Source organism: Colossoma macropomum, unplaced genomic scaffold (assembly GCF_904425465.1).
Source record: "Colossoma macropomum unplaced genomic scaffold, Colossoma_macropomum, whole genome shotgun sequence".
NCBI classification, from domain to species: Eukaryota; Metazoa; Chordata; class Actinopteri; order Characiformes; family Serrasalmidae; genus Colossoma; species Colossoma macropomum.
The window spans coordinates 14,633,590-14,659,450 of NW_023494806.1; the positions used below are offsets into that span (position 1 = coordinate 14,633,590).

The 25,861-nt window shown below is 39.4% G+C and overlaps 1 protein-coding gene across 1 annotated transcript in view; it reads right to left on the reverse strand.

The window, feature by feature from the left end:
* The window catches only part of col27a1b (collagen, type XXVII, alpha 1b), a 115,349-nt gene that overhangs the window by 7,090 nt on the left and 82,398 nt on the right, over window positions 1-25,861 (reverse strand). Inside the window, exons 23-50 of the mRNA XM_036598416.1 lie at window positions 24,958-25,016; window positions 23,864-23,903; window positions 23,721-23,774; window positions 23,441-23,494; window positions 21,540-21,593; window positions 18,231-18,284; window positions 11,153-11,206; window positions 8,764-8,808; window positions 8,303-8,347; window positions 8,129-8,182; window positions 7,040-7,093; window positions 5,797-5,850; window positions 5,029-5,082; window positions 4,892-4,945; window positions 4,673-4,780; window positions 4,247-4,300; window positions 4,027-4,134; window positions 3,869-3,922; window positions 3,659-3,712; window positions 3,105-3,161; window positions 2,917-2,970; window positions 2,772-2,825; window positions 2,628-2,681; window positions 1,403-1,456; window positions 1,164-1,271; window positions 943-1,050; window positions 180-287; window positions 5-58 (exon numbers count right to left, since the gene is read on the reverse strand). Of these exons, the coding sequence (XP_036454309.1) occupies window positions 5-58; window positions 180-287; window positions 943-1,050; window positions 1,164-1,271; window positions 1,403-1,456; window positions 2,628-2,681; window positions 2,772-2,825; window positions 2,917-2,970; window positions 3,105-3,161; window positions 3,659-3,712; window positions 3,869-3,922; window positions 4,027-4,134; window positions 4,247-4,300; window positions 4,673-4,780; window positions 4,892-4,945; window positions 5,029-5,082; window positions 5,797-5,850; window positions 7,040-7,093; window positions 8,129-8,182; window positions 8,303-8,347; window positions 8,764-8,808; window positions 11,153-11,206; window positions 18,231-18,284; window positions 21,540-21,593; window positions 23,441-23,494; window positions 23,721-23,774; window positions 23,864-23,903; window positions 24,958-25,016 (1,758 nt within the window). The remainder of the gene's footprint in view (window positions 1-4; window positions 59-179; window positions 288-942; window positions 1,051-1,163; window positions 1,272-1,402; window positions 1,457-2,627; window positions 2,682-2,771; window positions 2,826-2,916; window positions 2,971-3,104; window positions 3,162-3,658; window positions 3,713-3,868; window positions 3,923-4,026; window positions 4,135-4,246; window positions 4,301-4,672; window positions 4,781-4,891; window positions 4,946-5,028; window positions 5,083-5,796; window positions 5,851-7,039; window positions 7,094-8,128; window positions 8,183-8,302; window positions 8,348-8,763; window positions 8,809-11,152; window positions 11,207-18,230; window positions 18,285-21,539; window positions 21,594-23,440; window positions 23,495-23,720; window positions 23,775-23,863; window positions 23,904-24,957; window positions 25,017-25,861) is intronic.

Sequence of the window (25,861 nt, forward strand, 5' to 3'; positions counted from 1 at the left end):
TCACCTTAGGTCCAAACATTCCAAGAATGCCGGGGAATCCCTGCGCACCAGGATCTCCCTGTAAACAAGAAAAGTTTCTTTAAGTAAACTTATTAAACAGACAAAAAAAATCACATTAATATTAAACTCAAGCATTCTGGTGTTTTATTGGTTATAAAGATATAAAGATGATTTCTCACAGGTTGTCCTTTAACCCCAGGGTCACCCTGCTTCCCTTGCATGCCCATGCTTCCGGGGATTCCACGCTTGCCTATAGGTCCAGTCTCACCTGAAAGACCTCTCTCACCCTGTACAAAATATAAGGAGGACATATCCTGATGTGACCCATAGAACACCTATATGTGACTCTGCTCTTGTTTGACAGTGAATCTCCTAAATATATTATTTAATTAACTACTACTAACTTAACTACTATCTCTCAATTTTTTACTCTTTTTACCACTTGTGGAAATTCCTGAAATCATTTTCTCATAATCTCTTTCTGCTGGATTTGTGTATCATACATATTTCCATAATAAAATACAGTCCATCATTGTAAATGGAAAAAAATTCAACTAAGGGACCTCTGAAACCAGTGGAAATTGCATTTTATGGCTACTGCAAAAAGAGGTTAAGGCCTGTTCCATTACTGTCTTAGCTCTAGTGAAATGTATTATTATTTTAAATGAATATAATTATCATGTTTGTTATATATTTGTTATAAAAGTTTAGGTAGGGTAAGACTGGAGCTCTCAAAAACCTGTTTGCATTATGAAGTTTGTCTAACTAGCTGAACAGCTCACTGCAACTAGCCTATGTGCATTTCTACTGAAAAACACTCTCCTCGTTGCCCTCTCCTCTACTTGTCCTTGCGAGTGCCCACTTGTGCAAAGTAGGTACTATGCACTTCCAAGTTGTAAGGTGAAGTATTAAAACAGAGAGATTATCACTGGAGTGAAATACCTTTGGTCCAAAGGATCCTTGACTGCCTCGTAAGCCTGGTGGTCCTGTGTTGCCACGGGGACCTGTGTTTCCAGGTAAACCAATTTCTCCATCGCTTCCCTGCTCCCCCTAACATATAGACACAAGGGAAGAGGCAGAGTTGAAATATGTCAATCTAACTAAAATGTTCAAGAATTAGACCTACACTAATGTAAATGTAGAGACTACTTCAACTTTCTTACTGGCATTGCTTTGGCCCCATCTTTTCCAGGAGGTCCATCCGTGCCAGGAATGCCCTCAGGTCCCTCTCGGCCAACAACTCCTCTGGGACCAGGAAGACCAACAGGACCCTAGAGATATAGAAAAACTTCTTGGATGATTGATCATCAACTGAGTCAAAGCCATTGGACAAACCATAAGTCCTCTATAGGAAACACACAAGCAGTTGTTTTACAGTAGAATTCAGAAATCAGACACTCACAGAGGACCCTCTGCTGCCAGATTCACCTTGAGCACCCTTTTTGCCTTTCGGACCCTGATAAATGAATAAATAAATAAATGAACAAATTATTAAGTGGACACAATAGGCCTAACGCATACACTGACCGGCCACATCATTAAATACACTTCTCTTGTATCTATACTTATTGCCCATTTTATCAGCTCTACTTACCATATAGGTGCACTTACTGTAGTCCATCTGTTGCTCTGCATACTGTGTTAGCCCCCTTTTACCCTGTACTTTAATGGGCAGGACTATCACAGAGCAGGTATTATTTGGGTGGTGGATCATTCTTAGCACTGCAGTGACACTGACATGGTGGTGGTGTGTTAGTGTGTGTTGCGCTGGTATGAGTGGATTAGATTCTGCAGTGCTGCTGGAGTTTTTAAACACCACAGTGTCACTACTGGACTGAGAATAGTCCACCAACCAAAAATATCCAGCCAACAGCATCCTGTGGGCAGCACGCTGTGACCACTGATGAAGGACTAGAGGATGACCAACACAAACTGTGCAGCAGCAGATGAGCTACTGTCTCTGTCTTTACATCTACAAGGTGGACCAACAAGGTAGGAGTGTCTAATAGAGTGGAGAGTAAGGAGACACAGTGTTTAACAACTCCAGCAACCAACACACACTAACATGCCGCCACCATATCAGTGTTACTGCAGTGCTGAGAATGATCCACCACCCAAATAAAACCTGTGCTGTGTTGGTCTTGTGAGGGTCTTGACCACTGAAGCACAGGGTAAAAGGGGGCTAACAAAAAATGTAGAGAAACAGATGGACTACAGTCTGTAATTGTAGAACTACAAAGTACACCTATATTGTAAGTGGAACTGATAAAATGGACAATGAATGTAGATACAATGAAGTGTTACCAATAAATAATCCTCATTTGGTATTGATATTCTCTCTTTTGAGAGAGGGTCAAAATGTTTAAGAACCCCTGGTGTAGTCCACACAAAGTGCACTTGTATTGTAAGTGGAGCTGATAAGATGGACAAACAGTGTAGATACAAGAAGGTGTACAACATGAAGTGGCCAGTTGGTACAGTGCAAAAATAGCTATGTAAACATTGAACATGGTAAGAGAACGTCATTAGTTAAACATTCAAAGGTAAAGTTAGCTGTATATGAAAAATCAATTAAATCTGCATTCGAAAAATCAGTCAAATTCCCCTTTAATTGCCCAAATTCTTACTTGGCCCCCTTTGGATCCTTTGGGCCCTTGTACGCCTCTTGGACCAGGACTTCCCTGTAACAATACCACCACCATCATTAGAAACACATGTAATGAAGTAACAGGTGATATGATTCTGTTTACATATGATGCAGATGCACTTACGGGTAATCCTGGAGCCCCAGGTTTGCCTCTTTCGCCGTCTACACCTGGCTGACCCTGAAATTAAACAAAAAAGGTTCATTCCATGAACACTGAAATTAAGTAACACCTGACACTCTTGAAGGGCCACTGTGGCTGCTATGCTTACTGGGTAGCCAGGGTCACCTGGTTCTCCTCTGTCTCCTCTATGTCCAACAGGGCCCTGAATCCAAATGGAAACACAACACATTGAACAGGCCATCCAGCACCACCAGCACCAGCACATCATCATCATCATCGTCCTCATCATCATAATCATCAACAACAACAAAAACAAAACCCAGCAGACTGACTCACGATGTCACCTGGAGGACCAGCGGGACCTTCAGTCTTCCCATCATCCCCTTGCTCACCCTGCAGAGGGTCGAAAACAGATCGATATTTCGAGTAAAGCATGTAATCAAAGTCACTTAAATAATACCATGCCATATAAAATCACAACAATGAACAAGGCAGCAGGATAGCTAAATGGTTGCACAGACAAAGCTTAAGGACAACACAGCAACAATGACATTGTAAAACAGGGACAATGTGACTGAATATGGCCTCAATTAAAGAGAATAAGCAAGAAAGAACATGTATAAGATCATTATTCCAACCATAATGAGCTTATTGGAGTGCTGTTTTTTTCTTTTCATGTGTTCAGCATATGGCCAGCTATAAAAAGCACATCAAATGAGCCAGAAATTATGTGCAGTTATAAAGTTGTTAGTGAAAGAAACATCTGTTCAAGTTTGTGAATACTTTGTATCAAAAAACAAATCTAAAAATAATATTGATGTTTGTGATTCAAGTTTTTATAATTTCAAGCAGAAAATTAATAATATAGACAGATCTGGGTTTAATTTTACCTTTGTGCCTTTTGGTCCAGGGGGGCCAATTGGGCCTTGAGGTCCTTGGTGACCCTAAAATCAGGTTGAAAAATAGGAAGTGAGGAATCCATATGAAGCATTCTAACAATTAACAATTGCGTAACTCCAAGCATATATTTCAAATAATAAAAATCTAATACAGTACAAAGATATAAGAATGGAGTTTCTACTGTGCTTTATGACACTCACTTCATATCCAGACAGGCCTGGATCTCCTTGTACGCCCATTTTTCCAGGTGCACCCTAAAAACCATTACACTATTAAAAAACAAGGTTCAATTCACTTTAAAAAAAGGGGCTGCTGCATCTCTCTGCTTGTAAATCAGGCCATGAAGCGTGGACATTACCACAAATCCGATGGTTCCTCTGCTTCCTTTTGGCCCAGGGAAACCCACAGGTCCCTGGTCGCCAACTTCCCCAGTCTCACCGAGGTGACCCTGGTGACCCTTGCTACCCTGGAATAAAACAAAAATGCTACCATCTTCAAAGTCTTTCAAAGTCTTTTAAAGTGTATTTTAAAGTAGGGATTACTGTGCCAATATAACATATATGAGAATAAGAGCCTACTTTCTCTCCTGGTTTACCCCGCTCTCCAATTTTTCCAGGTGTGCCTTCAGGACCCTGAAAAAAAAAAGACCTGATTACAGAAGCACAGTATTACAAACACACAAACATATTAAAACTCATGAACTGATTGTAGACATCATAAAAAATAACCCTGCATACTGCCAGGGCCCATATTTAGGTCCATACTGACATTCTGCAAGTTCTTTAAAAATTCATATTAGTTTCATATTTCATACCCAGGAATACACATAATTTACTATATAAGTCTATATATTATATATTAAATTAATAACTGAACAATAAGCATACAGTTTAAAACACTGAATGAAATCCTCAAACTGACTTGAATCACTTAAACTAAGCTGGGTTAGAACAAGCGAAAAACAGCAGACAAACAGCAATACAACAACAGTGAAAAGCACTCACCCTGACGCCAACTAAGCCAGGATCTCCAGGGGGCCCCTCCTTTCCTTTCAGTCCCATCTCTCCTTTTTCTCCTTGCTCACCCTCTACTCCCATATCCCCCTTGTCACCCTGTATGCAATGCCACAGTGCAGATTTGATAAGATATGCTAGTGTAAAGATCAACCATGTGGTCAAGCTTCTTCTGAACACATGCTGGTGCAATAAATGGCTTTTTCTGACCTTGGCACCATCAGGGCCACTCGGTCCAGCTTCTCCATCAAGCCCAGGCTCACCCTGAAATGAGAAGCTTATTAAATATCAGTGATGGGCATAGATGAATGAGCATAGACTGAGTTATTAATGAACAATTGACCTACTCTTGGTCCAATCAAGCCGGGTTCACCAATGTTCCCAGGAGGTCCGACAGCACCCTAGAAGACATGTATAAATGATCATTTTACCATCTGTACAATTAAAAAAGTCCCATTCAACATAAAGAGAAATTGTAGAGCACTTCATTTAGAGTCGCCAAATACCTTTTTAATTTTAAAACGCTATGCTACCAGTCTGGACTATGTTGTTGTAAGTAATCAAAACTAGGCAGGCTGATAACAACCAACTGCTAATGTTAGCTCAATCATGAAAAAAAAAAATCCAGACAAAGGCATGACTGATAACTTTGGCTGTTTCTGACAACTTGTGGTTTTATCAGTATTGATGAAAATATTGCTAATAATGTACTGATAACTGCAACTTTTTTTGGATCAAGATTCCAATTCAATTTGACAAAAACTAAATTGTGAGCTATTAGGTTGAACAGGATTTTTGCCCAACCTGCTATAAAAGAACGCATTTGTGGATTTGTATTATCATTCAATCATTTGGTCTTCTGACGATTTGTCCAATTAGTTATCGCTTAACGCTGATCATTTGATTTACACAAAATGTTTGCATTAGTGGACTAGATGCAGGTCCACTAAACCAAACTCCCAAACTGGAACAACTGCTGATAATACTCCTGTCTATTAGCAAACCAGTGAACGCTTCAGAGGCGCATATGGTCTCTCACGTCACATTTATGGAAGACCATACGAATAATCAGCACTGATTGACCTTGAATGGCAAAACGTAAGCAGATGGTTCACCTTCTCTCCTGGTTCTCCCGGTAAGCCCAATTCCCCAACTTTTCCTGGTGGGCCCTGTTGCAGAGAGCAGGAAACAGAATTAAGAGAGCATCCTCTTAAACCTTGGTGGGATCTAGCAGTCATCATTTAATCACATCTAAAAGTCTTTTAGTCCACCGCTGTGTGGGAGTATTGGGCAGGGTGGGTAATTGGAAGCAGAAGGACAATATGACCAAAGGCCCGCATGTCATCTTTTTTTAATTAGGTCCATTATTCCAATTAGCAAGGCCTGTGGTACAGCATCTAGTCCTGGCTGAAAGTATGCCATTGTACACTGGGATCAAGAGGGATTCTCTTGAATGAGTCTTCTATATAAAGACAGTAATAATTCTTTTAAGACTTTAAGGAGTTAGCTGAGCAGAGATAGGTCTTACTGAGGGCCTTTGTGTTTTACTGTGTTTCTATTTTAAAATGGTGCATACCAGATATAAGCAACTAACTTTCATTGCATGAATTTCTTGAGATAACAAAAATGCACATATTTTCATAAAATCACTAGCAATTCCATCAAAACGAATTCCTAGTACATATCAATGTACTTGGCCAGTGAAGCGATCTTGATTCTGATTCCAGTCTAAATGTTTAAATCAGGGCTGCCCAAAATGTGGTACACAGACCAAATTTGGCCCGTGTGGATTTTTGATTTGGCCCACAAGAAAGTTACCCTCAAATTACACGTTTTATTGATTTTCTGAGTGAAAATAAATTAACACATCCTCTACAGAGAACCAACTTAAATATGTCATTTTTCTGCTAATTTTACAGCATAGTTTCTATTTTTTCTGTTGAATAAAACAACTTTCACTTGGGCGATATTTTATATTTATTTTATCCCAATATGTATTCATTAATTGTGCATTAAAATGTGCAGAAATGTGTTCTCTGTAGAGGATGTGTTAACTTATTTTCACTTAGAAAATAAGTCATTTGGTAAGCCCCATTCATTTGACCAAGTCATTTGACCATGGGTGCCCAAACCTTTGCATATGACTAACATTTTTTTATTTTCCCCTTAAATTGTAGTAGTGGTGTAGTGTTGTAATCCAACAACAAATTATAGTATAAAATACATTTTTAAAACAGTGAAAACAAATACTATGAGCAAAAGGGCTTTTATAAACACCAAAAAACAGTGCACTTCCCCAAAGACAAAAGTTTGGCTGGCCTTGGTTGAAACAGTATAATGTGATGTAACCAATGTTACCTTCAATCCAATTTCTCCCAGAGGGCCCATTGCTCCTGCTGGCCCTGAAGGTCCCTGTAAACAGGCCAACATATGGAAAGGTCTGATAATCCAAACACTGATAATTAGTGCTGAGCTTCAAAGTAATAACAATCCTGTTCCCCCTTCCGAGTTCCCTACAAGGGAATATTGTATGGTGGCATAGCTATGATTTCATAAGTCTATTTTATACAGGGGTGGAAAATATGTCAAAATATAACATCACAGTGCTTCAAGATATATTCATGATATACATCACAATATTCTTTTTTTTCTGAGCTTTGGTACAGAACTGAACAGTTGTGAGTTCAGTGTTATGAGTACTGACTATATCCATGATATGCTCAGAAAACCTACAGAATTTATCACGATAACAAGAAATATTGTCATATAGCCCAATATAGATCCATTAAGTCAAGGTTTTACAACAGTAAAAAGTATTTTCCACCTTTCCAATGAGGGATCTTTAAAGAAGCCATTTTTGTCAAAAGACATGTTAGTCTGAAGAATGTTTTTAAACTTTAAAGCACCTTCACATAATGTAAAGATTATGTATTTATCAAACGTCCTAGACCATCCTTTCATTTATTTCATTAAGTTTCTTTAAGTTATTAATTAAAAAAAAAAACAAATTCTGAAAAGGTCAGATACGAAAAAAATCCACTTGTCTAACGGAGTGAAAAAAAGTCAATTAAAATAAGTGAAAAAACAAAAGTTTCCCCAAAACTGGACTAAAAGATATAGAGAAAATGGGACTCCTAATAACCATGCAACACCCGGTAGACCACCAAAACTGTCCCCATCTGATAAACAGTACTCAGAGCTTTCATCTTTAAGAGAGAAATCAAACTCTGAAAAAATCCACAGGTGTTTCTGTCCATGGTCACTTCAGAGTCCAGATGACATAATCACTGAAAATTTGTTTTGATCGTGAGAAGCAGAAAATGCAACCAACTTAACTTCTACTTAATGGCCATTTTGACTGAAGATTAAATGAAGGATGGTCTCTGACATTTGCACAGTGTTGTTGTTGTAAGAGTGTTTTTCACACAAACTACCCAAGAAACTTACAGGCTCTCCTGGGATTCCCTTTGCTCCAGGTGGTCCAGAGGGTCCTTGAATGCCCTTGAAATGTAAAAACTCTTGAAGGATTTATGGATTTCTCAATCTTAGTATTCATGTATTTCGACAACTAATACCATTCTGTGCATGGTTCCAAAGAGATTAACAGAGTTGGTTACTTACTGGAAATCCTGGCGCTCCTGATTCCCCTGTTGCACCGATCTTTCCCTGATACAGGACATAGATACGGGGATCAGCCAATCCATTTACAATGCAGAGGAGAAACACACAACAGTGGTTCAGTAAGATCTACATTTAGATGACTACCTCGCTTGTTAATATGTAACCTCCCAGGGCTATAACTGCTTCTGCTCAATAATGTCTCTCATTGTCTATCTTTGAGCGTAAGAGTATAAATATTCTATCAGGGCAAACTAGCTTATTTGGACATAACAAAGGGAATGCTAATGTCAGCCGCAAAACCTTGGCAACCCCTCAAGGCCCACGAAGCAGAAGTTGCCTTAGGTGACTTTGGAGCTTAAAACTATCTGCGGCTTTAATCAGATGATTTAAATTAGACTTCTGAGGAAATGCGGCACCAGCAAAGCAACACAACAAACAGAAGTGAAAACGTGTTGTTATACCATCGGCCCTGGAAAACCCAACTTTCCTGGCGGACCATCCGGACCCTGGAGAGGAGAAACATTTTACAAACAGTCCACAACAGTGACAGGCCTTCATCAGCTTTCAATTACGATAATTAACAAAGACAGTACTGTCAGAGTTTCAACTTATGTGTGACAAATAGATTTCTAAACTTGATGGAACTGAAGGCTATAAACAGATCTCAGTCTTTCTTGGGTGGGTTTCAATGCCAGGACCACAGATTCAAGAAGCTACCAACAGCTTTGTAAGAGCCTTGATGTGTTCCTTATGAAGAGCACAATACACTCTATTTTGAAACTCTATCCCTCACAAAACAATCAGGAAACACATTAAAGTAATCCTAGAGTCAAATTTAAATTACAGAAATATAATCTATAGTGAACAAAAACAGTTAAATAATTTATGTATTACTGTTATGACAAGGACAAAATGAGCATCCTTCAACCTTAACATTCATAGACCACTGAAGTCATTTTTCTGTACATATTAAAAACTCCACGTCAAAGCTAGATTCCTCTACAACAGAAACTGATGGCATTTTAAAAAGCCAGCAATTTCATGTCATTCACAAAATGGTTTCAAACTCAATATGTGTTGTCCTACATAAATATTTTCACTGAATGTCACTGAATCCTCTGAATTATGAGGTTGTTAACGAGATGAAATATGAAGAGCTAGAGCTACACTGCTGTACACTGAACTCACATCATAATACGGGCAAGTACAAAAATACCCCAGGCAAACCAGTAAGCTTTGTCAAATGTGGTAATTAAGTTGTTTTGGCAGTAGTAGAGAACATTTGGAGCAGCTGGTGTCGTTATTATGTAACAACGATTAAGTTTAATAGTAGACTTTCATGTGATGTCATTTCAGTGTGCAGAAGTGGCAGCTTTCTATTACCACAGATTTTGCAAAGTTCATATCTGACTCCTTAACGACTTTGTAATTCAGAGAATTCAGTGACATTTGGTGGAAAATTGTATATAGGATAAAACACCACAGGGTGTTACGGCGTCGATTTTAGAAAATTCCAACTCGCTGCTGTTGGAAGAAAACCTCATATCTCCATATATCTCTCATATATCCGTTTTTCAGTTTTTGACCTAATTTGAAATTGTCCGTTGCCCTGTACATTGTGTGTAAATTTCATGATGAATGGACCAAAAGAAACAGCCCATAACAACTTGGAAAAAAGTCTGGTTCCATTGACTTACATTAAAAGCAAAGTAGCTTTTTACCCTTTTCCTGTAAAGTTATCATTTTGGAGATATAAGGTTTTCTTCCGACAGCAGCGATAGGCATGACCTCGACTACAGAATGATGACACAACTTCATAGGTCTGTTAAGAATGTACAGCTATGCAAACTGTAAACGCTTCTTTGCCTTCCTGTTTCCAACCTGGGAGGACAGTACAGTGGGGCAAGAGTAGCTTAGCTAATGGTTCCACATACAAAAACACAGGTTCACTCTTTATTTTTATCCCTGAAGTCTTTATCGCCTAAACTGATGTCAGCGGGGCTTGAAGTGAACCAGAATCAAACCTGTGCTGTGGTGTTCAAGCTGTAGCATGCCAAGGTATTGCTATCTGCTGCTAAAACAGCTCTAATGGCAGTTTGTTAGACAGATGTGGGACATAAATTTAACATCATAGTAATTTTAGACACAAACATTAGTCACCTATTTCAGCTAACTGCTCACTACACAGTCCAAACATTTAGTCTAAGCTACATCAGTGAATGCATGTTTGCTACTGCCACATCATAATCCTTTCATTAGCATATTTTAGTATACTGAACTGCGGTAAGTTCAAGCTTATTCATGATTTATGAAACTAAGCTGCTACTTAGCGCCCCACAAATTGCTTTTTTACAGAAGTACTGAGAAACCCTGTGTTTTCAGTGGAAAAATGGTACATATCGGACACAAATACAAGTCTTGTATTTAAGCAGTCTAACACTACTCTGATGTATTAAACCTTTTAATCGAATTCTGTGCATGCTAATTTGAGATGGGGACGTGTCTTGTAGGATTAAAAAAAAGACTGAATTCAAAAACTAGATCCAAAACACACTGGGTGCTCAGATGATCACAAGAAGTTTTTTTTCCATAGCATTGTTCTGATACTAAGTATCGGTACTAAAATAAAAATGTTGGTTTTGAGAGAACCTATACCTGAACATGTATTAATTGATCTGAGCAGCTTGGACACAGAGAACACATTTGGCAGTTCTTGTCAAGGCCAATGAAAGTTTAAAACAAGCCTTAGTGTTTGAGTTCATTTACAGCTGAAAATGTAATTGAAGATGTCTTTCATGGACACTCAGCTCTAAAAAAATGACCAAATGTCCACATAAAGCTAATGTTTACCTTGCTTCCCACTGACCCTTTCTCCCCAGCTGGTCCATCAGGCCCCCGTGCCCCCTGTAAGAGAATAGGTGGGAGGACAGGCGAAAGAGAGCGAGCAAGAGAGAGAAAAAAGATGGGCAAATAATTAGGTGAACAGCAGAGGGCTCACTTTGTGCAAATATGGAGGGACAGTAAGCCGTTCAGGGTTACTGAGGGCACTGGGTCAAGAAAAACGAGCCACTACTCTCTACTCCTATTGGAACTGCTGGATGTAATTATTTAGAGAAATACTTAGTGTTGTTATGGCTATCTGACAAAGCTTGACACGCCTAAGCACACACGGTGTATTAGTGCCTACAGCATTACACAGCATTTGTGTTCCTGAAAGTTCCCTGTCCAAGCGCACAGACACGACACACGTGGGATGAATGCAGCTTTCGAGAACTGTGAAACATTAGGACTTTTTGACATCATGGAAGTTTGGTTACAGTGGACGGTTGCCATTCTATTTCCATTGTAGTGATTCAGAAGCATTATGAAACCAACGCACAGGCCGGGAAACTTCTCATGACTCTGAAGGACTTGCTTTGCTCTGGGAGGTGGAAAGAGTGATGAATGGAGACATTATTAAGGCTGCAGCCACTGTGGTTCCCGCTGAAGATCAGCCATGTGGTGCTCTCTTGAAGGCTCTGGGCTCTGCGGCCCGGCGCACACTGCCGCCTCTGTTCTCTGTGGTTCTCTGTGATCTGATGTCAGAGGCGGACCTCTGACCTTTCAGGGGGCCAATCACAACATTTGCACTGATCCAAATCGGGCCAAGTAAAAGGAAGGGGGGGGGGGGGCTTTCTTCAAGGAATCTCTTTTTTATCCAGAAAGAGCACTCTCAGTTTTGAAAGCAATGGTTTCTAGTTGGCAAGTACAATAAATGTTCTACAAAGAAACAAGCACTAAAGCTAGAGTGATTCTGAAAATGTGTGTAGGTTATGCTGTGTATACATTAAGTTGTGTTTTTGTAGCATAATGGATGTCAGAGAGATCGCCAATGGTAAATACTGTATAGTGAAATTTGGCAAGAACATCAAAATGACACTTAAATGTAAAAGCCTGAACACTGTCTGCCACAACCATATCACATCGTCAATTATCACAGACAATAATTTCAATGTATTTCTCTGTATAGTATTATGCAAAGGTCAGATACCACCCTTTCTGTATTTAGTTTCCAGTCAAAACAGTACAAGTTCTTCATTTTTCAAAAAGCAAAAAACATAAATTTAACACAGAATTACACAGAAGCACAGCTGCTGAACGCCGTGAATAAACGTGTCTATGTAATGCAAATATGAAACTGCAACAACTACACAATACAGGTCTTAAGATTAGACAGACATAAGAGAATGTCTTACCAAAGCTATTCTTATGAAGTCGTATCCAACTTTTTAACACTGGAGCAACACAGTAATAGTTCCAGTTACTTTCGCTTTTCATAAGTTTTTCTGGTATCCATGGCGATCAGGCAGAGGGAAAACTCTGCCTATACCACTACCCTGACAACAAACTACCACAAATTCTTTCCTCTGGAAAACTCATCGCACTGCTGAAAGAATGGATTATACAGATGTAAAACCTAAGAATTCATGAAACCATTCTAAATGTATAGTTGTATGCAAAAGGTCAAAATGTTGAATTTCTAATTGAGAGTGAACACATCCTCTACAGAGAACACACTTCTGCTCATTTCAATGCATCATTACTGTTTATTCACAGAATTTAATATGCTGAGAAAAGATGAAGCATAAAATGTGACCTGTGCTAAAGTTACAGCACATTCATATTGTATTTCTTTTCCAATATGGTAAACTCTACTAACATTTGCAGAAAGATGCCATATTTAAGTTTGTTCCCTCGATAGGACGTGTTAACTTATTTTCACTTAGAAAATCAACAAAACCAGGGGTGTTCAAACTTTTGCAAACAACTATACATGTTTTGTGTAAAAATGTGGCTTATACTGTTAGTGTGTTCTGAGTCAATAGGTATTCTGTTCTTTTCTAAGCACAGGGAAACATGCTGAAATTGTCTGTGGTAACCGACCATATGCTACAGATGCTGCAGACAGAGATTAAGTTGAATACGCTGGAGTATTCCTTTAAAGACAGCACTAGCTTTTTGGAGCATACAATTAAAGGATGGAGCACAAATACCCATGACAAGCTGAGACAGACTCTCTTTTGAGCTTCATGGGAAATGAGCAGCCCTACCACTGCTCTTGGAAGGAGATGATACACTTACATCTAACCCGCATATCTGGCAGCAAAGGTAGCAGTTGTTCGGCCTCGCTTCCACAGCATATGAATGCCCTGCTTCATTGCAGTGATTTCCAATCATGAACTGGTTTTTGCCTTATGTGGATGGTGGTGAACCAAGTGATGAAAGCTGATTGGAAATCAACAGGCCATTGTTGTCTGAGGTAATTTAAACAGGGCAAACTGCTATTGAAGAAAGTAGAGATAGAACGATCGATCGGCCACTTTTCAGTGCGCAAATAAGCAGTCGGCCGATATTTCTCTATCTTAGCCGATCCTGAAAGCTGATCAGTGATATAAAACATATGAGCCATATTTACGGATTGCTGCAGACCTGCATGAGGCTCCTTGGCCACAGGACCCTGCAGTTCCTCTTTCAAATGCTAGATGGAAATACAGACCTCTTGACTTCTGACTACATGACTGAAGGCCTATTTATACAGTAAATCAAGATTTTTCTGAATGAAAAAAAAAATGCATGGCAGGGATTGAAAGTGAACACGCATATATTAATGGCGACTTTCACACCGGGTCTGAAACTGACAGACTGCGACTCTGCAAACATTTCTAAATCAGAGCCTGTTGTATTTTCTGTGCTGTACGGAGGCGTTAAAATCAGGCTCGTTATCATGTTTGAAGCCCAGACAAATGTCAGGATATGTCAGGATGGCAGCAGAACTCTTGTTGCAGAAGCTTACATGACAAGCAAACGCAATGCACGGTGCAATATGAGGGATATATGATGGTATAAATTTGTGTATAAGAGCATCTGGACAGTCTGAGAATATTTTTTTATGAATAAACGCATTATGATGACTTATGATGATTATTGATGGCTTATGTATAATAGCTAGAACATTTTCATAGTATTTTAGTACCTCTTTTATCTTTTGATGTCCTTAGCTAATTTAGCTTCTCTAGTTTTTGTATTTATATTTAAACTTTGGTTCTATGTAATTGATAGTGTACTGTTTGTAACATACTATTTTCTGTTCAGTTCAGTTTTTAACTGTGATAAAGAGTGTAATAAATGCAATTTTTGGGTATTTTTACAGAACTGATTTGGGTTATTTGGGTGACTATTGCGTTCTAGTGTTTGTTAGCAACATTAGCCTCATAGCTCCATTTCTAAACTAAAGAAGTAAAATTGTCTTTTCTCATTTACTACATCTGGTGCCGGTGGAAAATTGGTTGAATTAGATTATTTGCCAAACTTTTCCTTTAAAGAACACTGACCAACTGCATGTTTCATTACAAAGAGACCAGGATTTAGTGAGGTGTATGTGAAACAATAAATAATATATAATAAAATCATTGTAGTTACAATTCGCGCCACTAGTTCTTTTTAGATGCAAATCACCTTATCGAACTGAACAAATCACTTTACATTAAATCTATTTTAAATGTAGTTTAATACTTATTAATTAGGCCATAAACACATTAAAATCATTAATAAACCAGCTTTAAACCTTTATAAGAATAATCATATTGTAAAGTGGTACCCACAATCAATGAAAGTGAGTGGTCCTTTTCTGAAGGTTACCCTGCATGAAGCATATTGATACCACCTTACACAAATGAGGTGGTATAATTGCAATAATAAACGCATTAATAAGCAGATATAAAACAAATAAAAAGGTCAACAGTGATCTGTTATATCTGATGATGTCTGATGAAGCTGACTGGTATAATGCTAATTGACGGAGAAGACAAAGTAAGCTAAGCAACCAGCAGGATCCAAGGTTAAAAGTATAGAAGCAACAGGTCATTGCTGCCACTTTTATTTATGTGTTGTAACTATCAATGATTTTAAAGGTGCTTATGACCAATAATAAACTAATTAAGTAATTGGTGACACTTTATTTTGAGTGGTCCTTTTTACATGAAACAAACACTCAACGGACTCTCAGTAACATGTCAAAAACATATGAGGGTTAGGATTAGGTTTTGGGTTGAGGTTAAGGTTAGGGTTAGAATTAGAGTTAGGATTAGGGCCAGGGTTAGGATTAGGGCCAGGGTTAGGGTTGGGTTTTGTGTAAGGTTGGGTAAGTTTAGGTTTTGCGTAAAGGAAGTAACATATTAACAATACATCTACTCAATCTAGGTAATATATCAACAGTACATCTACAAGATGTTTACTTCAGTGTATTCAGATGCTGCACTACTGATACTTCACTGCCATGTTGTTCATGTGTTACTGATACTCTGTTAAGAGTTTATTAATCATCTACAAAGGACTACTCCAAATAAAGTGCTACCAAATAATTCATGAACCATTTATATAGGGAGCCTTATCGTAAAGTTGTACTAATACTTTATTGTTGTTGGAACAAAATCTGGTATCTCCAAACTGGTAACTTTTCAGGAGAAGTAAAAACTTATACCTTCCTAACTTATAATGGATGTAAAATGGAAGTTTTGTCGTGACAGTAATAATATTTCACTGTGGCGAACAAGGACATGCACAGAGCCCAACTACTCTGGGGGCAGATTTTACTGAGCTAAAATGGACAAAGTCTCTGCATTGCCAATTTGCTTTCATAGGGATTTTGTCAAATATAGGGTTTTGTTCAGACAGCAGTGATAAAGCATATGTGAATTTTTCCCAGGAAATTGATTCCTTACAATCCTGTTTCCTTATCACATGCACTTCATATCAGTACCCCTTTCTGATCCTAGTTGAAGATAACATGTTCCTTTCAAGAACGCAGATGTTCACATGCTTACGACACCACCAGAAAGTCATACATCAAAATCGCTAACATATGAGAGATACACTAGTTCTAAAGCTGCTGCATTAGAACTACACTGATAACATCACCTCTATAAGGACTCTGTCAGACTGACCTCTCTCTGCCCTTGACTGCTGTTGCTCCTACTGATTCTGTGCAGATCCTTGTTGGTGGTATTGTCCGGTTCAACACGGTTACACTGTTTCACTTCTAAGGAATCTCTGTTTCACACTGCATCTGGAAATAATTACTTTCAGTTGTCTATAAATGGGTCTGCAGTACGTTTGGCTGCATCCCTTATGACAAAGTAGTACTTTCCACAATTAACGCAATGACGCTTAAGTGTGTAGACTTCTTTCATGCGATTATTGAACTGTTGTCGTTAATGCTGGTGATGTAATGTGAAAAGTTAGGAATTTTAACAGTTGTTACAATACTTCAAAACATTTTTTTAGATAAAAGAGTACAATATTTCATTCCACAGATGCAATGAGATCAGAGTTACGACCGCGACACTAGACAGGACACTGAGTTGTTGAAATGTCCCCTAGAAAACTCAGAGGAAATACTCAAAAGGAAATAAAATCAACTGCTTACTATATGCTGAATGAGCAGACTTCACTTCTAGTGCCTCAACCACTAGCTTTTCTCGGCAAGAACTTAAGTAAAAGAAGTGAATCCAATGATAACAGAACAACTCAGCTGGACGACCTCAACTTCACAAAACACCTCCAAAAATGGCTTATTTACATGTTATGTAGCAGAACAGTCTTCTCCAAGGGTCTTTAAAAAACAAACATTAACATCAGTGGTGTCTTGCTTGATTTAAAATATTTACCTACATCCTGGACAAACACTTACATTTCAATACCCCCTTGTTTACCGTGTTGTGCTTGTGATACCCTGAGCAACTGGAAAGCTCTTAGTGCATGTGTATTTTGTGTGTTGTTGCAGGATGAAACAGAATGGTTCTTAATAGAGCTGCGATTACTTCTATCAGTATCAGGCTGATACCAGCAGAAAAAAGCAGATCAGATATCAGAGTAAGAATCCAGTCAGATTGTGTAACAAATGTAGCCAGAAATATCACATAAATTCCTGTAGAGCACTATAATATAAATCACAGAAAAGTAGGTCACATCATACTAACAGTAGCCTAACATTAACATAATGAACAAAGAGACCACGAAAATTACACTTACTTTCTCTTAAATACTCATGTTTTGCAAACATTTGCATTGTAAGTGCTGATTTCTAGTTTTAAAGAAAACTGCTTTTGTGTAAATCCTGTTGTATTTCTTCCTATTAAGTTTTAGAGCATTTGTTTAGGCAGTTTAAGACTGATACTTTTAGATGCTCATCTTAAGTTAAATCCTTCAATTAAAAATACCTCAAGTTAAAGTTAAGTCATTTTTAAAGGCAAAATAGAAGTTGGGTTCAGTCTTAAAGACAAACGTGCCAAAAAGGGTTATATGGAGAGATGCCCTAGAACCTCTACACTGAAAGGCTTTAACTGAGGTTTTCAAATGGAACCTCCCCAAGGAGCTCCTTTTAGCATGTTTGCTTATTTGTTTATTTACTTGCTTTTACCCATTTTTTTCCCTCCAATTTAGACATAGCTAAATCCACCAGCCAGCTAGCTAGGTCTCCCCAATCACACAACACTACCATCCTAATAGGATAAAGGCCAGTGCATGCTTCCTCTGAGACACATGAAGAGCTGCCACATCTTTTCAAACTGGCACTACAGCAACATCAGTGAATGGCCCGATGTGCTCGAAGGAGAACGCTAACTACCAATTCTGTTATAGCAGGTAAGAGATGCCTGCATTGACTAGCATCAGGCTGAGTGATGGGGGTGGGAAGAAGGAGGACCATTCTACCCTCGCAGAGAGAGTGATGTCAATTATACTTGGACTCCCAGACACAGATGGCTGCAGTGTCACCAGAGATCAAACTTGCTATCTCCTGACAATAGGGCCAATGCTTAAGAGTGCATTGGTATCAGCTGATATTTCTGCTTCAACATCAGCATCGGAAAAGAAAATATCTAGTTCTTACCCTTCTTCCTTTAGGTCCTCTGTTGCCACTGAGTCCTCTCGAACCGGGGGGTCCCTGGAGAAGTGAGGAGAGAGAAGAGGATTGGCACAGTAAAGCAGGCAGCAGAGGAAGAACCTTGTCTTAAGAACACTGCAGCTAGGCCCAGCAAGAGTCCCTCTGGCACATTCACAAACATCGCTTGACCTGATTAAAGCTGCAGAGCGAAAGCCCTGTCCTTCAAAGGCCTGTGTTTATGTTTATGCTCGGCCGCGCTGCACTCACTGCCCTCCACCGAGGCTCCCCAGGAGTGCCTCCAAAAGGCATTTCCTGTCATGGCTAGCGTGATGTCAAGGTTTTGGACAGCTCGAGCAGGGAAGTGTAAAACAGCGGAGGGGCTGAGGGGGCTTCGGCAGAGGTGTCTGCCGTTTTGATTTAAAAAGCCCAGCAATCGCACTACTGTTCAGAGCCGTCAGCTGCTGTCAGTATGAGCTGAGGTATGCGCAGCAGGCCATGTGCCAGATCCTCTAGTGTGAACTTTCCTGCAGTCTTTGATCCCTAATGGAAGTAAACAGAGCTGTCCAGAAACAGAATGTGGCTTTAATTGTTGTATTAAATGAGACAGACTGGACCCTTATGGGGACCTCTTTTGTCTTGGTTTACCTAGCAAGATACAGAGCAGATGACTACGTCATTGATGAAAGATTTTGATGCACTTGAGGTACTCAAGGACAAACTTCAGTGGCCTTGTTCCAGGCCATACATGCTAGCTTTTGTAAGAAATGCAACAAAATTTGCTTTTAAATTTGAACAACTGTTTGATAATTAGGGTCTGACTCATATACTGTAGAGGTCTGCTACCTGACTTGAGCCTGGAAGGGCCCCAACAAAACAGTGGGTTTCAGGTCAATGATTCACACACAACGTGAGGCTCAGGATGGGCTCGGACAAGTTTTCTAATGATGGATTTTTTATGTAGTAAATTTGTTTGCTCTCTCTCACTTTAGTATAATGCAGTGGTTCATAAACTATAGGTTGTCACATTGTGTCTCAGTAAGTTTGCCAAAGTGTAAATTGTGAGGTGATATGAAAACGGAATGAGTTTGAATCTGAATCCACCTTTCATGATTTATCAAGGTCCATTCTGATGGACGCTGTGTAAAATTTTAACTAGAGACAACTGGATTTTCTGTACATGTTGCAGCATGTAGTGATCACCAGAGCTACCCTGTCACTTGCAAAGCGTAGTACATTGAACTTAATGTGAAGCGCATTATTAATCGCATTATGTTTAAAGAGCCTGTGAAAAGCTTTATAAAGTTGACTGCACTCACTGAGCACTTTATTAGGAACACCTCCTTGTACATAAACTCATTGTCCATTTCATCAGCTCCACTTACCATATAGGAGCATTTTGTAGTTCAACAATTACAGACTGTAGTCCATCGGTTTCTCTGCATACTTTGTTAGCCCCTTTTCACCCTGTTTTTTTTTGTTGTAACGGTTAGGACCACCAGAGATCCGGTATTATTTGGGTGGTGGATCATTCTCAGCACTGCAATGACACTGATGTGGTGGTGGCGTGTTAGTGTGTGTTGTGCTGGTATGAGTGGATCAGATACAGCAGTGCCACTGGAGTTTTTAAACACTCTGTCCACTCACTGTCCACTCTAATAAATATTCCTACCTTGTTGGTCCAGCTTGTAGATGTAAAGTCAGAGACAGTAGCTCATCTGTTGCTAAACAGTTTTTGTTGGCCATCTTCTAGACCTTCATCAGTGGTCACAGGACGCTGCCCACAGGATGCTGCTGGCTGAATATTTTTGGTTGGTGGACTATTCTCAGTCCAGCAGTGACAATGAGGTGTTTTAAAACTCCAGCAGCACTGCTGTGTATGGTCCAGTCATACCAGTGCAACACACACTAACACACCACCACCACATCGGTACTGAGAATAATTCACCACTCAAATAATACCTGCTCTGTGGTGGTCTTGTGGGGGTCCTGACCATTGAAGAAAGGGATGAAAAGGTGCTAACAAAGAATGTAGAGAAACAGACGGGCTACAGTCTGTAACTGTAGAACTAAAGAGTGAACCTATACGGTAACTGGTGCTGATAAAATGCACAAAGAATGTAGATACAAGGAAGTGTTCCTAATAAAGTGCTCAGTGAGTGTATACTTCATAAGCTCATGCATGGGTCCTCATTAGGTACTGATATTCCCTCTTTTGTCCTCAGGTCAAAGACCTTAAGAACCCCAGATGTTCAGGGGTTCTCAGGAGTGCCCAATCTGGTCCTGGAGATCTACCACCCACCAAAGTTTAGCTCTTACCTCTAACCCTAATAACCCAGGGGCATCTCAATGTTAGAGCCAGATGTGTTTGATCTAAACTCTCCAGGGTAGTCGACCTTCAGAACTAGGATTGGGCACCCCTGGTCTATGTGTACAAAGCCAGACTCTGTTCCCCAAGGATGAAATAATAAGAAAACTGTCTAAAATTCCAAGTGAGTCAGGGACATCTTCATTTATTCACACAGGTCACGTCTGTAAAGTGTGTGATAGCATTTTGAGCTATGACAGCAAGACAACCATCACGTCATGTCTTTAGCAACACATTGACTATGGATACAGCTGTTCAGCAGCAGCTAACAGCCAGAAACAAATGTAAGTGTCAGACTACTTCCTCACTCCAATTAAGTCAGGGTTGCCTACAGCAAAAAGCTCGGCTTTCAGTTAAATGGGTGAAGTTTTTCCGATCAACTCAAGCACTGTATAACAAAACAAAGCCCTGTAAAATAGTGTCTTGTGATAATCTATCTTTGTTATGGCATTTGAGCAGGTTCAGTTCAAGTACGGGTTTCAAACTTAGCAGTACCAGTCGGGCTTGGTCGGGTCCCAAAATCAAAGGAACGGTCACGCTCGAGCTTCAATTTCATGCCTGTGCAGACTTCTAATGTATTGGTTGGCCAAGAATATTGGCTGAAATAGAGTTCCCACGCTGTTCTATTTGTTTTATTATATCAGCTGATAATGTTGGTTAGTCAGTCAGGCTCTATTTGATATCACATAAATTTAATTAATGTCTAGGCATTTATCAGCAGACCCCAGTGTCAGTACTGGCCCTTTTGTTAAAAAATGCTATTACCTGGTAATTTGTGTATTATGAAAGTGTGTTATCTCACAGCAATTAAGAAAAAACAATTCATAATTATATAATTTCTCATGGTTTTTCATATATGTACATATATGTAGTTCTATTTGGAGTGTACTACAAAACTACAGCTTTATATTACTGTTTTGCAATCATTTGATAAAGTCTGAAGAACTTACAGGTATTCCTGGAGGTCCAGGTGCCCCTCGCTCGCCCGGTGTTCCTGGGTGTCCCTAATAACAATAATAATAAGAACAAGATTGACATAATATAGCAGTTTCTTTTTGACACCTTAATTGACAATGAATGAATGAAAGGTTTAGAAATGAATTTACACTTTGTCAAGTTGTGCTGAATAACCATATTGTTAATGAGAGTATTACATGAAGTTCATGTCTGCACAGAAGAACAGGTAAATTCTTACTTGTACAGCTTTCAAACCAAACTGGTGAGTTCGAAAAAGACATTAAGAGGGCACAATCTCAAATTAAAACCCTGGGGCTGAACTACAGAAACTTCTTATCTCTAGTTCAAACTTAAGATCTGACAAGGTTGTAATTAGATTTTTCAATCGATTGTTATGTCTGTTACAAAGCAACCGGCGCACAGTTGAAATGTAAACAGATAATAAAAAAATGTTAAAACTGTTAGTTAGCTACTGCTGCTGATGTAAAAAAGGTCAAAACAAAATAATAAACAATAAACTGCATTTTAGCAATGCAGTGACAGCACCCCATGCTGTTTAACTGTTAAACTGCATTGAGCGACGGTGCTCCCAATAAACAGCCACACATTCAACTGTGTCTCCTCATTATTCCCCGGTGCCATCCCTGCAATATTTTATTTGAAACGTTTTCATCAACATTATCTCATGAAGGTAATAAGAGGGAACATGTCTGCGTTGTCTGGGATTTTTAAAATGAAAAGCTAGGGAAAAAAAGTCAAAAGTCAAACCACCACTGTGTATGTAATGTCAATATGCTAGTTATAGTTGCCTTAATACAACAGAAATGGAACAGCAGAACAGAAGTCAGTGGGGCTGTCCTAAAGTTAAGACAGTATTTAGGAAATTTGATCTAGTTAGGATGCTTCTGTAATACTATTCTCTTATCTGGAGTCAGGATACGATTATGAATTTAGGAACTGTTTTTCTGTAACAGTTACTGCCCTAAATTCAGTCTTAACTGAAGTTGTCATGTGACTAAACAGATTAGCTAAGATTCCAGAGTTAAGATATTTCTGTAATACAGCCCCTGATCCTTAATTGAGATCTTCGAATTAAGCCAATTTGTAATAAAGTATTTCCTTTCAACCTGTATAACACATTTCTTGATTAATACTTTGGTCTAGCTGTCTTTGTGATCTGTGCACAGTCTGTTCCACCTTCATCACTGTGTAATGAGGCATGCTGCATAAGGCTATTCAAGCAGAGATGAGAGGAGGAATACTGGCCAAAAAAGAGGTGTTGAGTCATAAGATCTCAGAAAATAGATAATCAGCTAGTTTCATATGACAAAATGTCATTTTGAAGGTTGTCCATGAATAAACCATATAAAGTAAAACTGTTAGACTGGCTGTACTGTCTATTATGCATGAAAAATGAACCAAAAACCAAAAATACCATGTCACACTGAATGGTGCCAGACCAGGCAGTTTGGTGTCAGAACAGGCAAATTCAAGCCAATGTTTTCTGATCGCTATGGCACCAAACATTAAGAGGTGATCCTTGAAAGATGACATGTAAATGATGTCAAACTTTCTTGGAGCACTTGGGTTTGCCGTTGGAGCGCCTTGACTGCTGCCCTTGGTTTGGACTTTGATCCCAAACCACTTTTCCTCACAGCATGTAGGGAATGTCTATGATTTCCTTATGTCATAGAAAGGAAATGATTCAGCGGTCTTGTTGGTGAACTGTAAAGTGGAAAGTGGCTGACGCAGCATTTTCCCACACTGAACGGTTCTCCAACCATTTCCACTTTAGTTTGGGGAGTTATTGCTGCACTACCATACCTGAGCAGGTTTCTGTGTGGGTAAAAAGATACCCCTGAGAGCAGAGATGAGATCCAGACTTACTCCTTACCATCGCTCCCTTTTCTCCCGGTGGCCCTGGTAGACCCATCTCTCCACGGTCTCCCTAACAGCAAAAACAAAACAATGAGCTAAAACATCAAAATAGAAGACAAAGTGCAAATTTGGTGCAAGACAATACAAATGATACTGCGAGGCTAAGCAAACATGCCATTCAAATATTACAAAGTTGAGCAACATCACAAGAATATGAGATGGTTCAAAATTACACACAAAATTATGCAATTAGGAAAATTCTGAATAAGCACAGTAGAGGTAAATGACTTACTGACCTTCTCCCCCGGAAGTCCAGTCTCACCAATGGGCCCAATGAACCCCACAAGTCCCTATACAGCATAAATACATCTTAAATGTAGAAGAAACATAATGAAGAAGCCAACATATTTTGAGCAAATGTATAGAAAAAAATGTTTACCCTTTCCCCAAACATTCCAACTTTTCCAGTTATTCCCTGGCTCACCCTAAAGCAGAGGGCCTAGTTAGCATTTCACATAATTTTAAGCTTTATCATGAAGGGTCATCTCTAACCAGAAAGAAAGACTGTAGTTACAGTGCATAGCAAACGACCTATTCATGCTCCACCCACAGATGCATTTGTTCACAGCAAATGTTTGGACAAGCTTTGCAGAATGTTGGCAAAAAGCACATTCAACCTAAAGAGAAATTAGTGCACAACTCAGTTCTGGTCAAAAAACATTAATTATTTAAACAGGAAATTGCCACATAGCATAGCTACACTATTGGAAATCTACCTGTTTCCAATTAGCTACAACAACATGGCCATGCACTTGACAAGATTTTGCCACTATGCTAACATCAGCTTAACAAGAACCTACAATGTCTCAACATTGTAGTCTATCACATGCACATCATTATTAATTATGTACTTAAATCTTGCTACACTTGTATAAAATCTTGATAGTGGTCAGTAAAGCTTGTCCAACCTACACTGTATGTCCAAAAGTATCCAGACAGCCTTGCTAATTAGTAAATTCAGCTACTTTGCTGACACAGGTATTCAACTGTGCAGACGTCTTGTATAATCTCCATAATTAAGCATTGGAAATACAATGGGATGCTCTGGGGCAGCCACACATGAGCCTAAGGTCATCATGCCCAACGCCAAGCATCAGTAAGCATTGCGCGAGTGATGAAGAACCTTGGAAAGGGGTGAGCTGGAGTGGCGTTTGTCACCCAACATCAGTACCTAAGCTTACTAATGCTCTTGTCCTCACAGCAATGTTCCAACATCTAGCGTAGGCTTCCCAGAAGAGTTGAGGCTGTTACTGCAGTAAACAAACTATTAATTTCCTTGATTTCCTTAGTAACTTGGATGAGCAGTTGTCTACAAACTTTTGCATATGCAGCATAGCAACAGTTGCTACTAAAGAACATATCGGTGGGCAGAGCATGCATAGGTCAGTCTAGTGTTCCACACATTATCAAAGGATTTCTGGTCATCTAGAATAAATGAATATGAATTCCGATAACATTTTCTAGCATGTTGACCTCACCTTGGGCCCATCAGCTCCTGGCTTTCCAGAGAATCCCTTTCTCCCAGGCCTGCCCTGAACAGAAAGCAGAAATGACCCATAGTACTGGACTCTCGCCTCTCTAAGCCTCTTGGGGCTCTATGGCATCTCATTAGCTGCTCATTTGCACCAGTCTCCACCATCCACTGCCACATCAGCTCCCTCAGGAGTTGGGGTTTAATGAAATAGCCGCACAGGAATAGAGCCGTGGCTTTATGCTGTTAAGCCGCCTTGCAGCCTTCACTGGACGCAAGTCAGCTGTGCTTATGTTGGAGCATGGATGAATTCTGCCTTGACAGCTAATGGCTAATGTTGAATTTTCCTTCCTCATTAGTTAAATTAGCCGTACCATCCAGGTCTCCGCTCCATCCCCAAGCTGTGGTCAGTTTTGGGGACTGAACATAGAGCTGTGAATAATGAAAGTGTTTGCTTCAATAAATCACTACTAGTCATCCTCAGGATGTCTTGCTGTCATGGGAGGATGTGGAAGTGACCAGGTCTGGAACAAGGCCAGGCTATTCTTAGGCATGTGCTGAATCTGAGTGCTGATCCAAAATAAAGACACTGCTTTCAGAAAAGGAAAACTGCAGATACTAAGGAGAAGCTGAAATCAAGTGTAGGGTTAAATGTTTCTGAATATGTAGTAGCATATAAAAATAGCAACAGGGTTAGCAGGGCACCAGGGACTCTCTATCTACTTTCCGACTGGACACTACAGAAGTAATGGAAAAAGAAATAGGAAAATAAACATTTAGCTCAGAATGACTCGACAACTACATCATTTAAAGTCTCACATTGTAAATGTTCTAAAAACATTTCGTACAAATGAAACACTGTCAAGGTAGTAATAGAACTAATAATACTGCTTTTAATACCTTAAA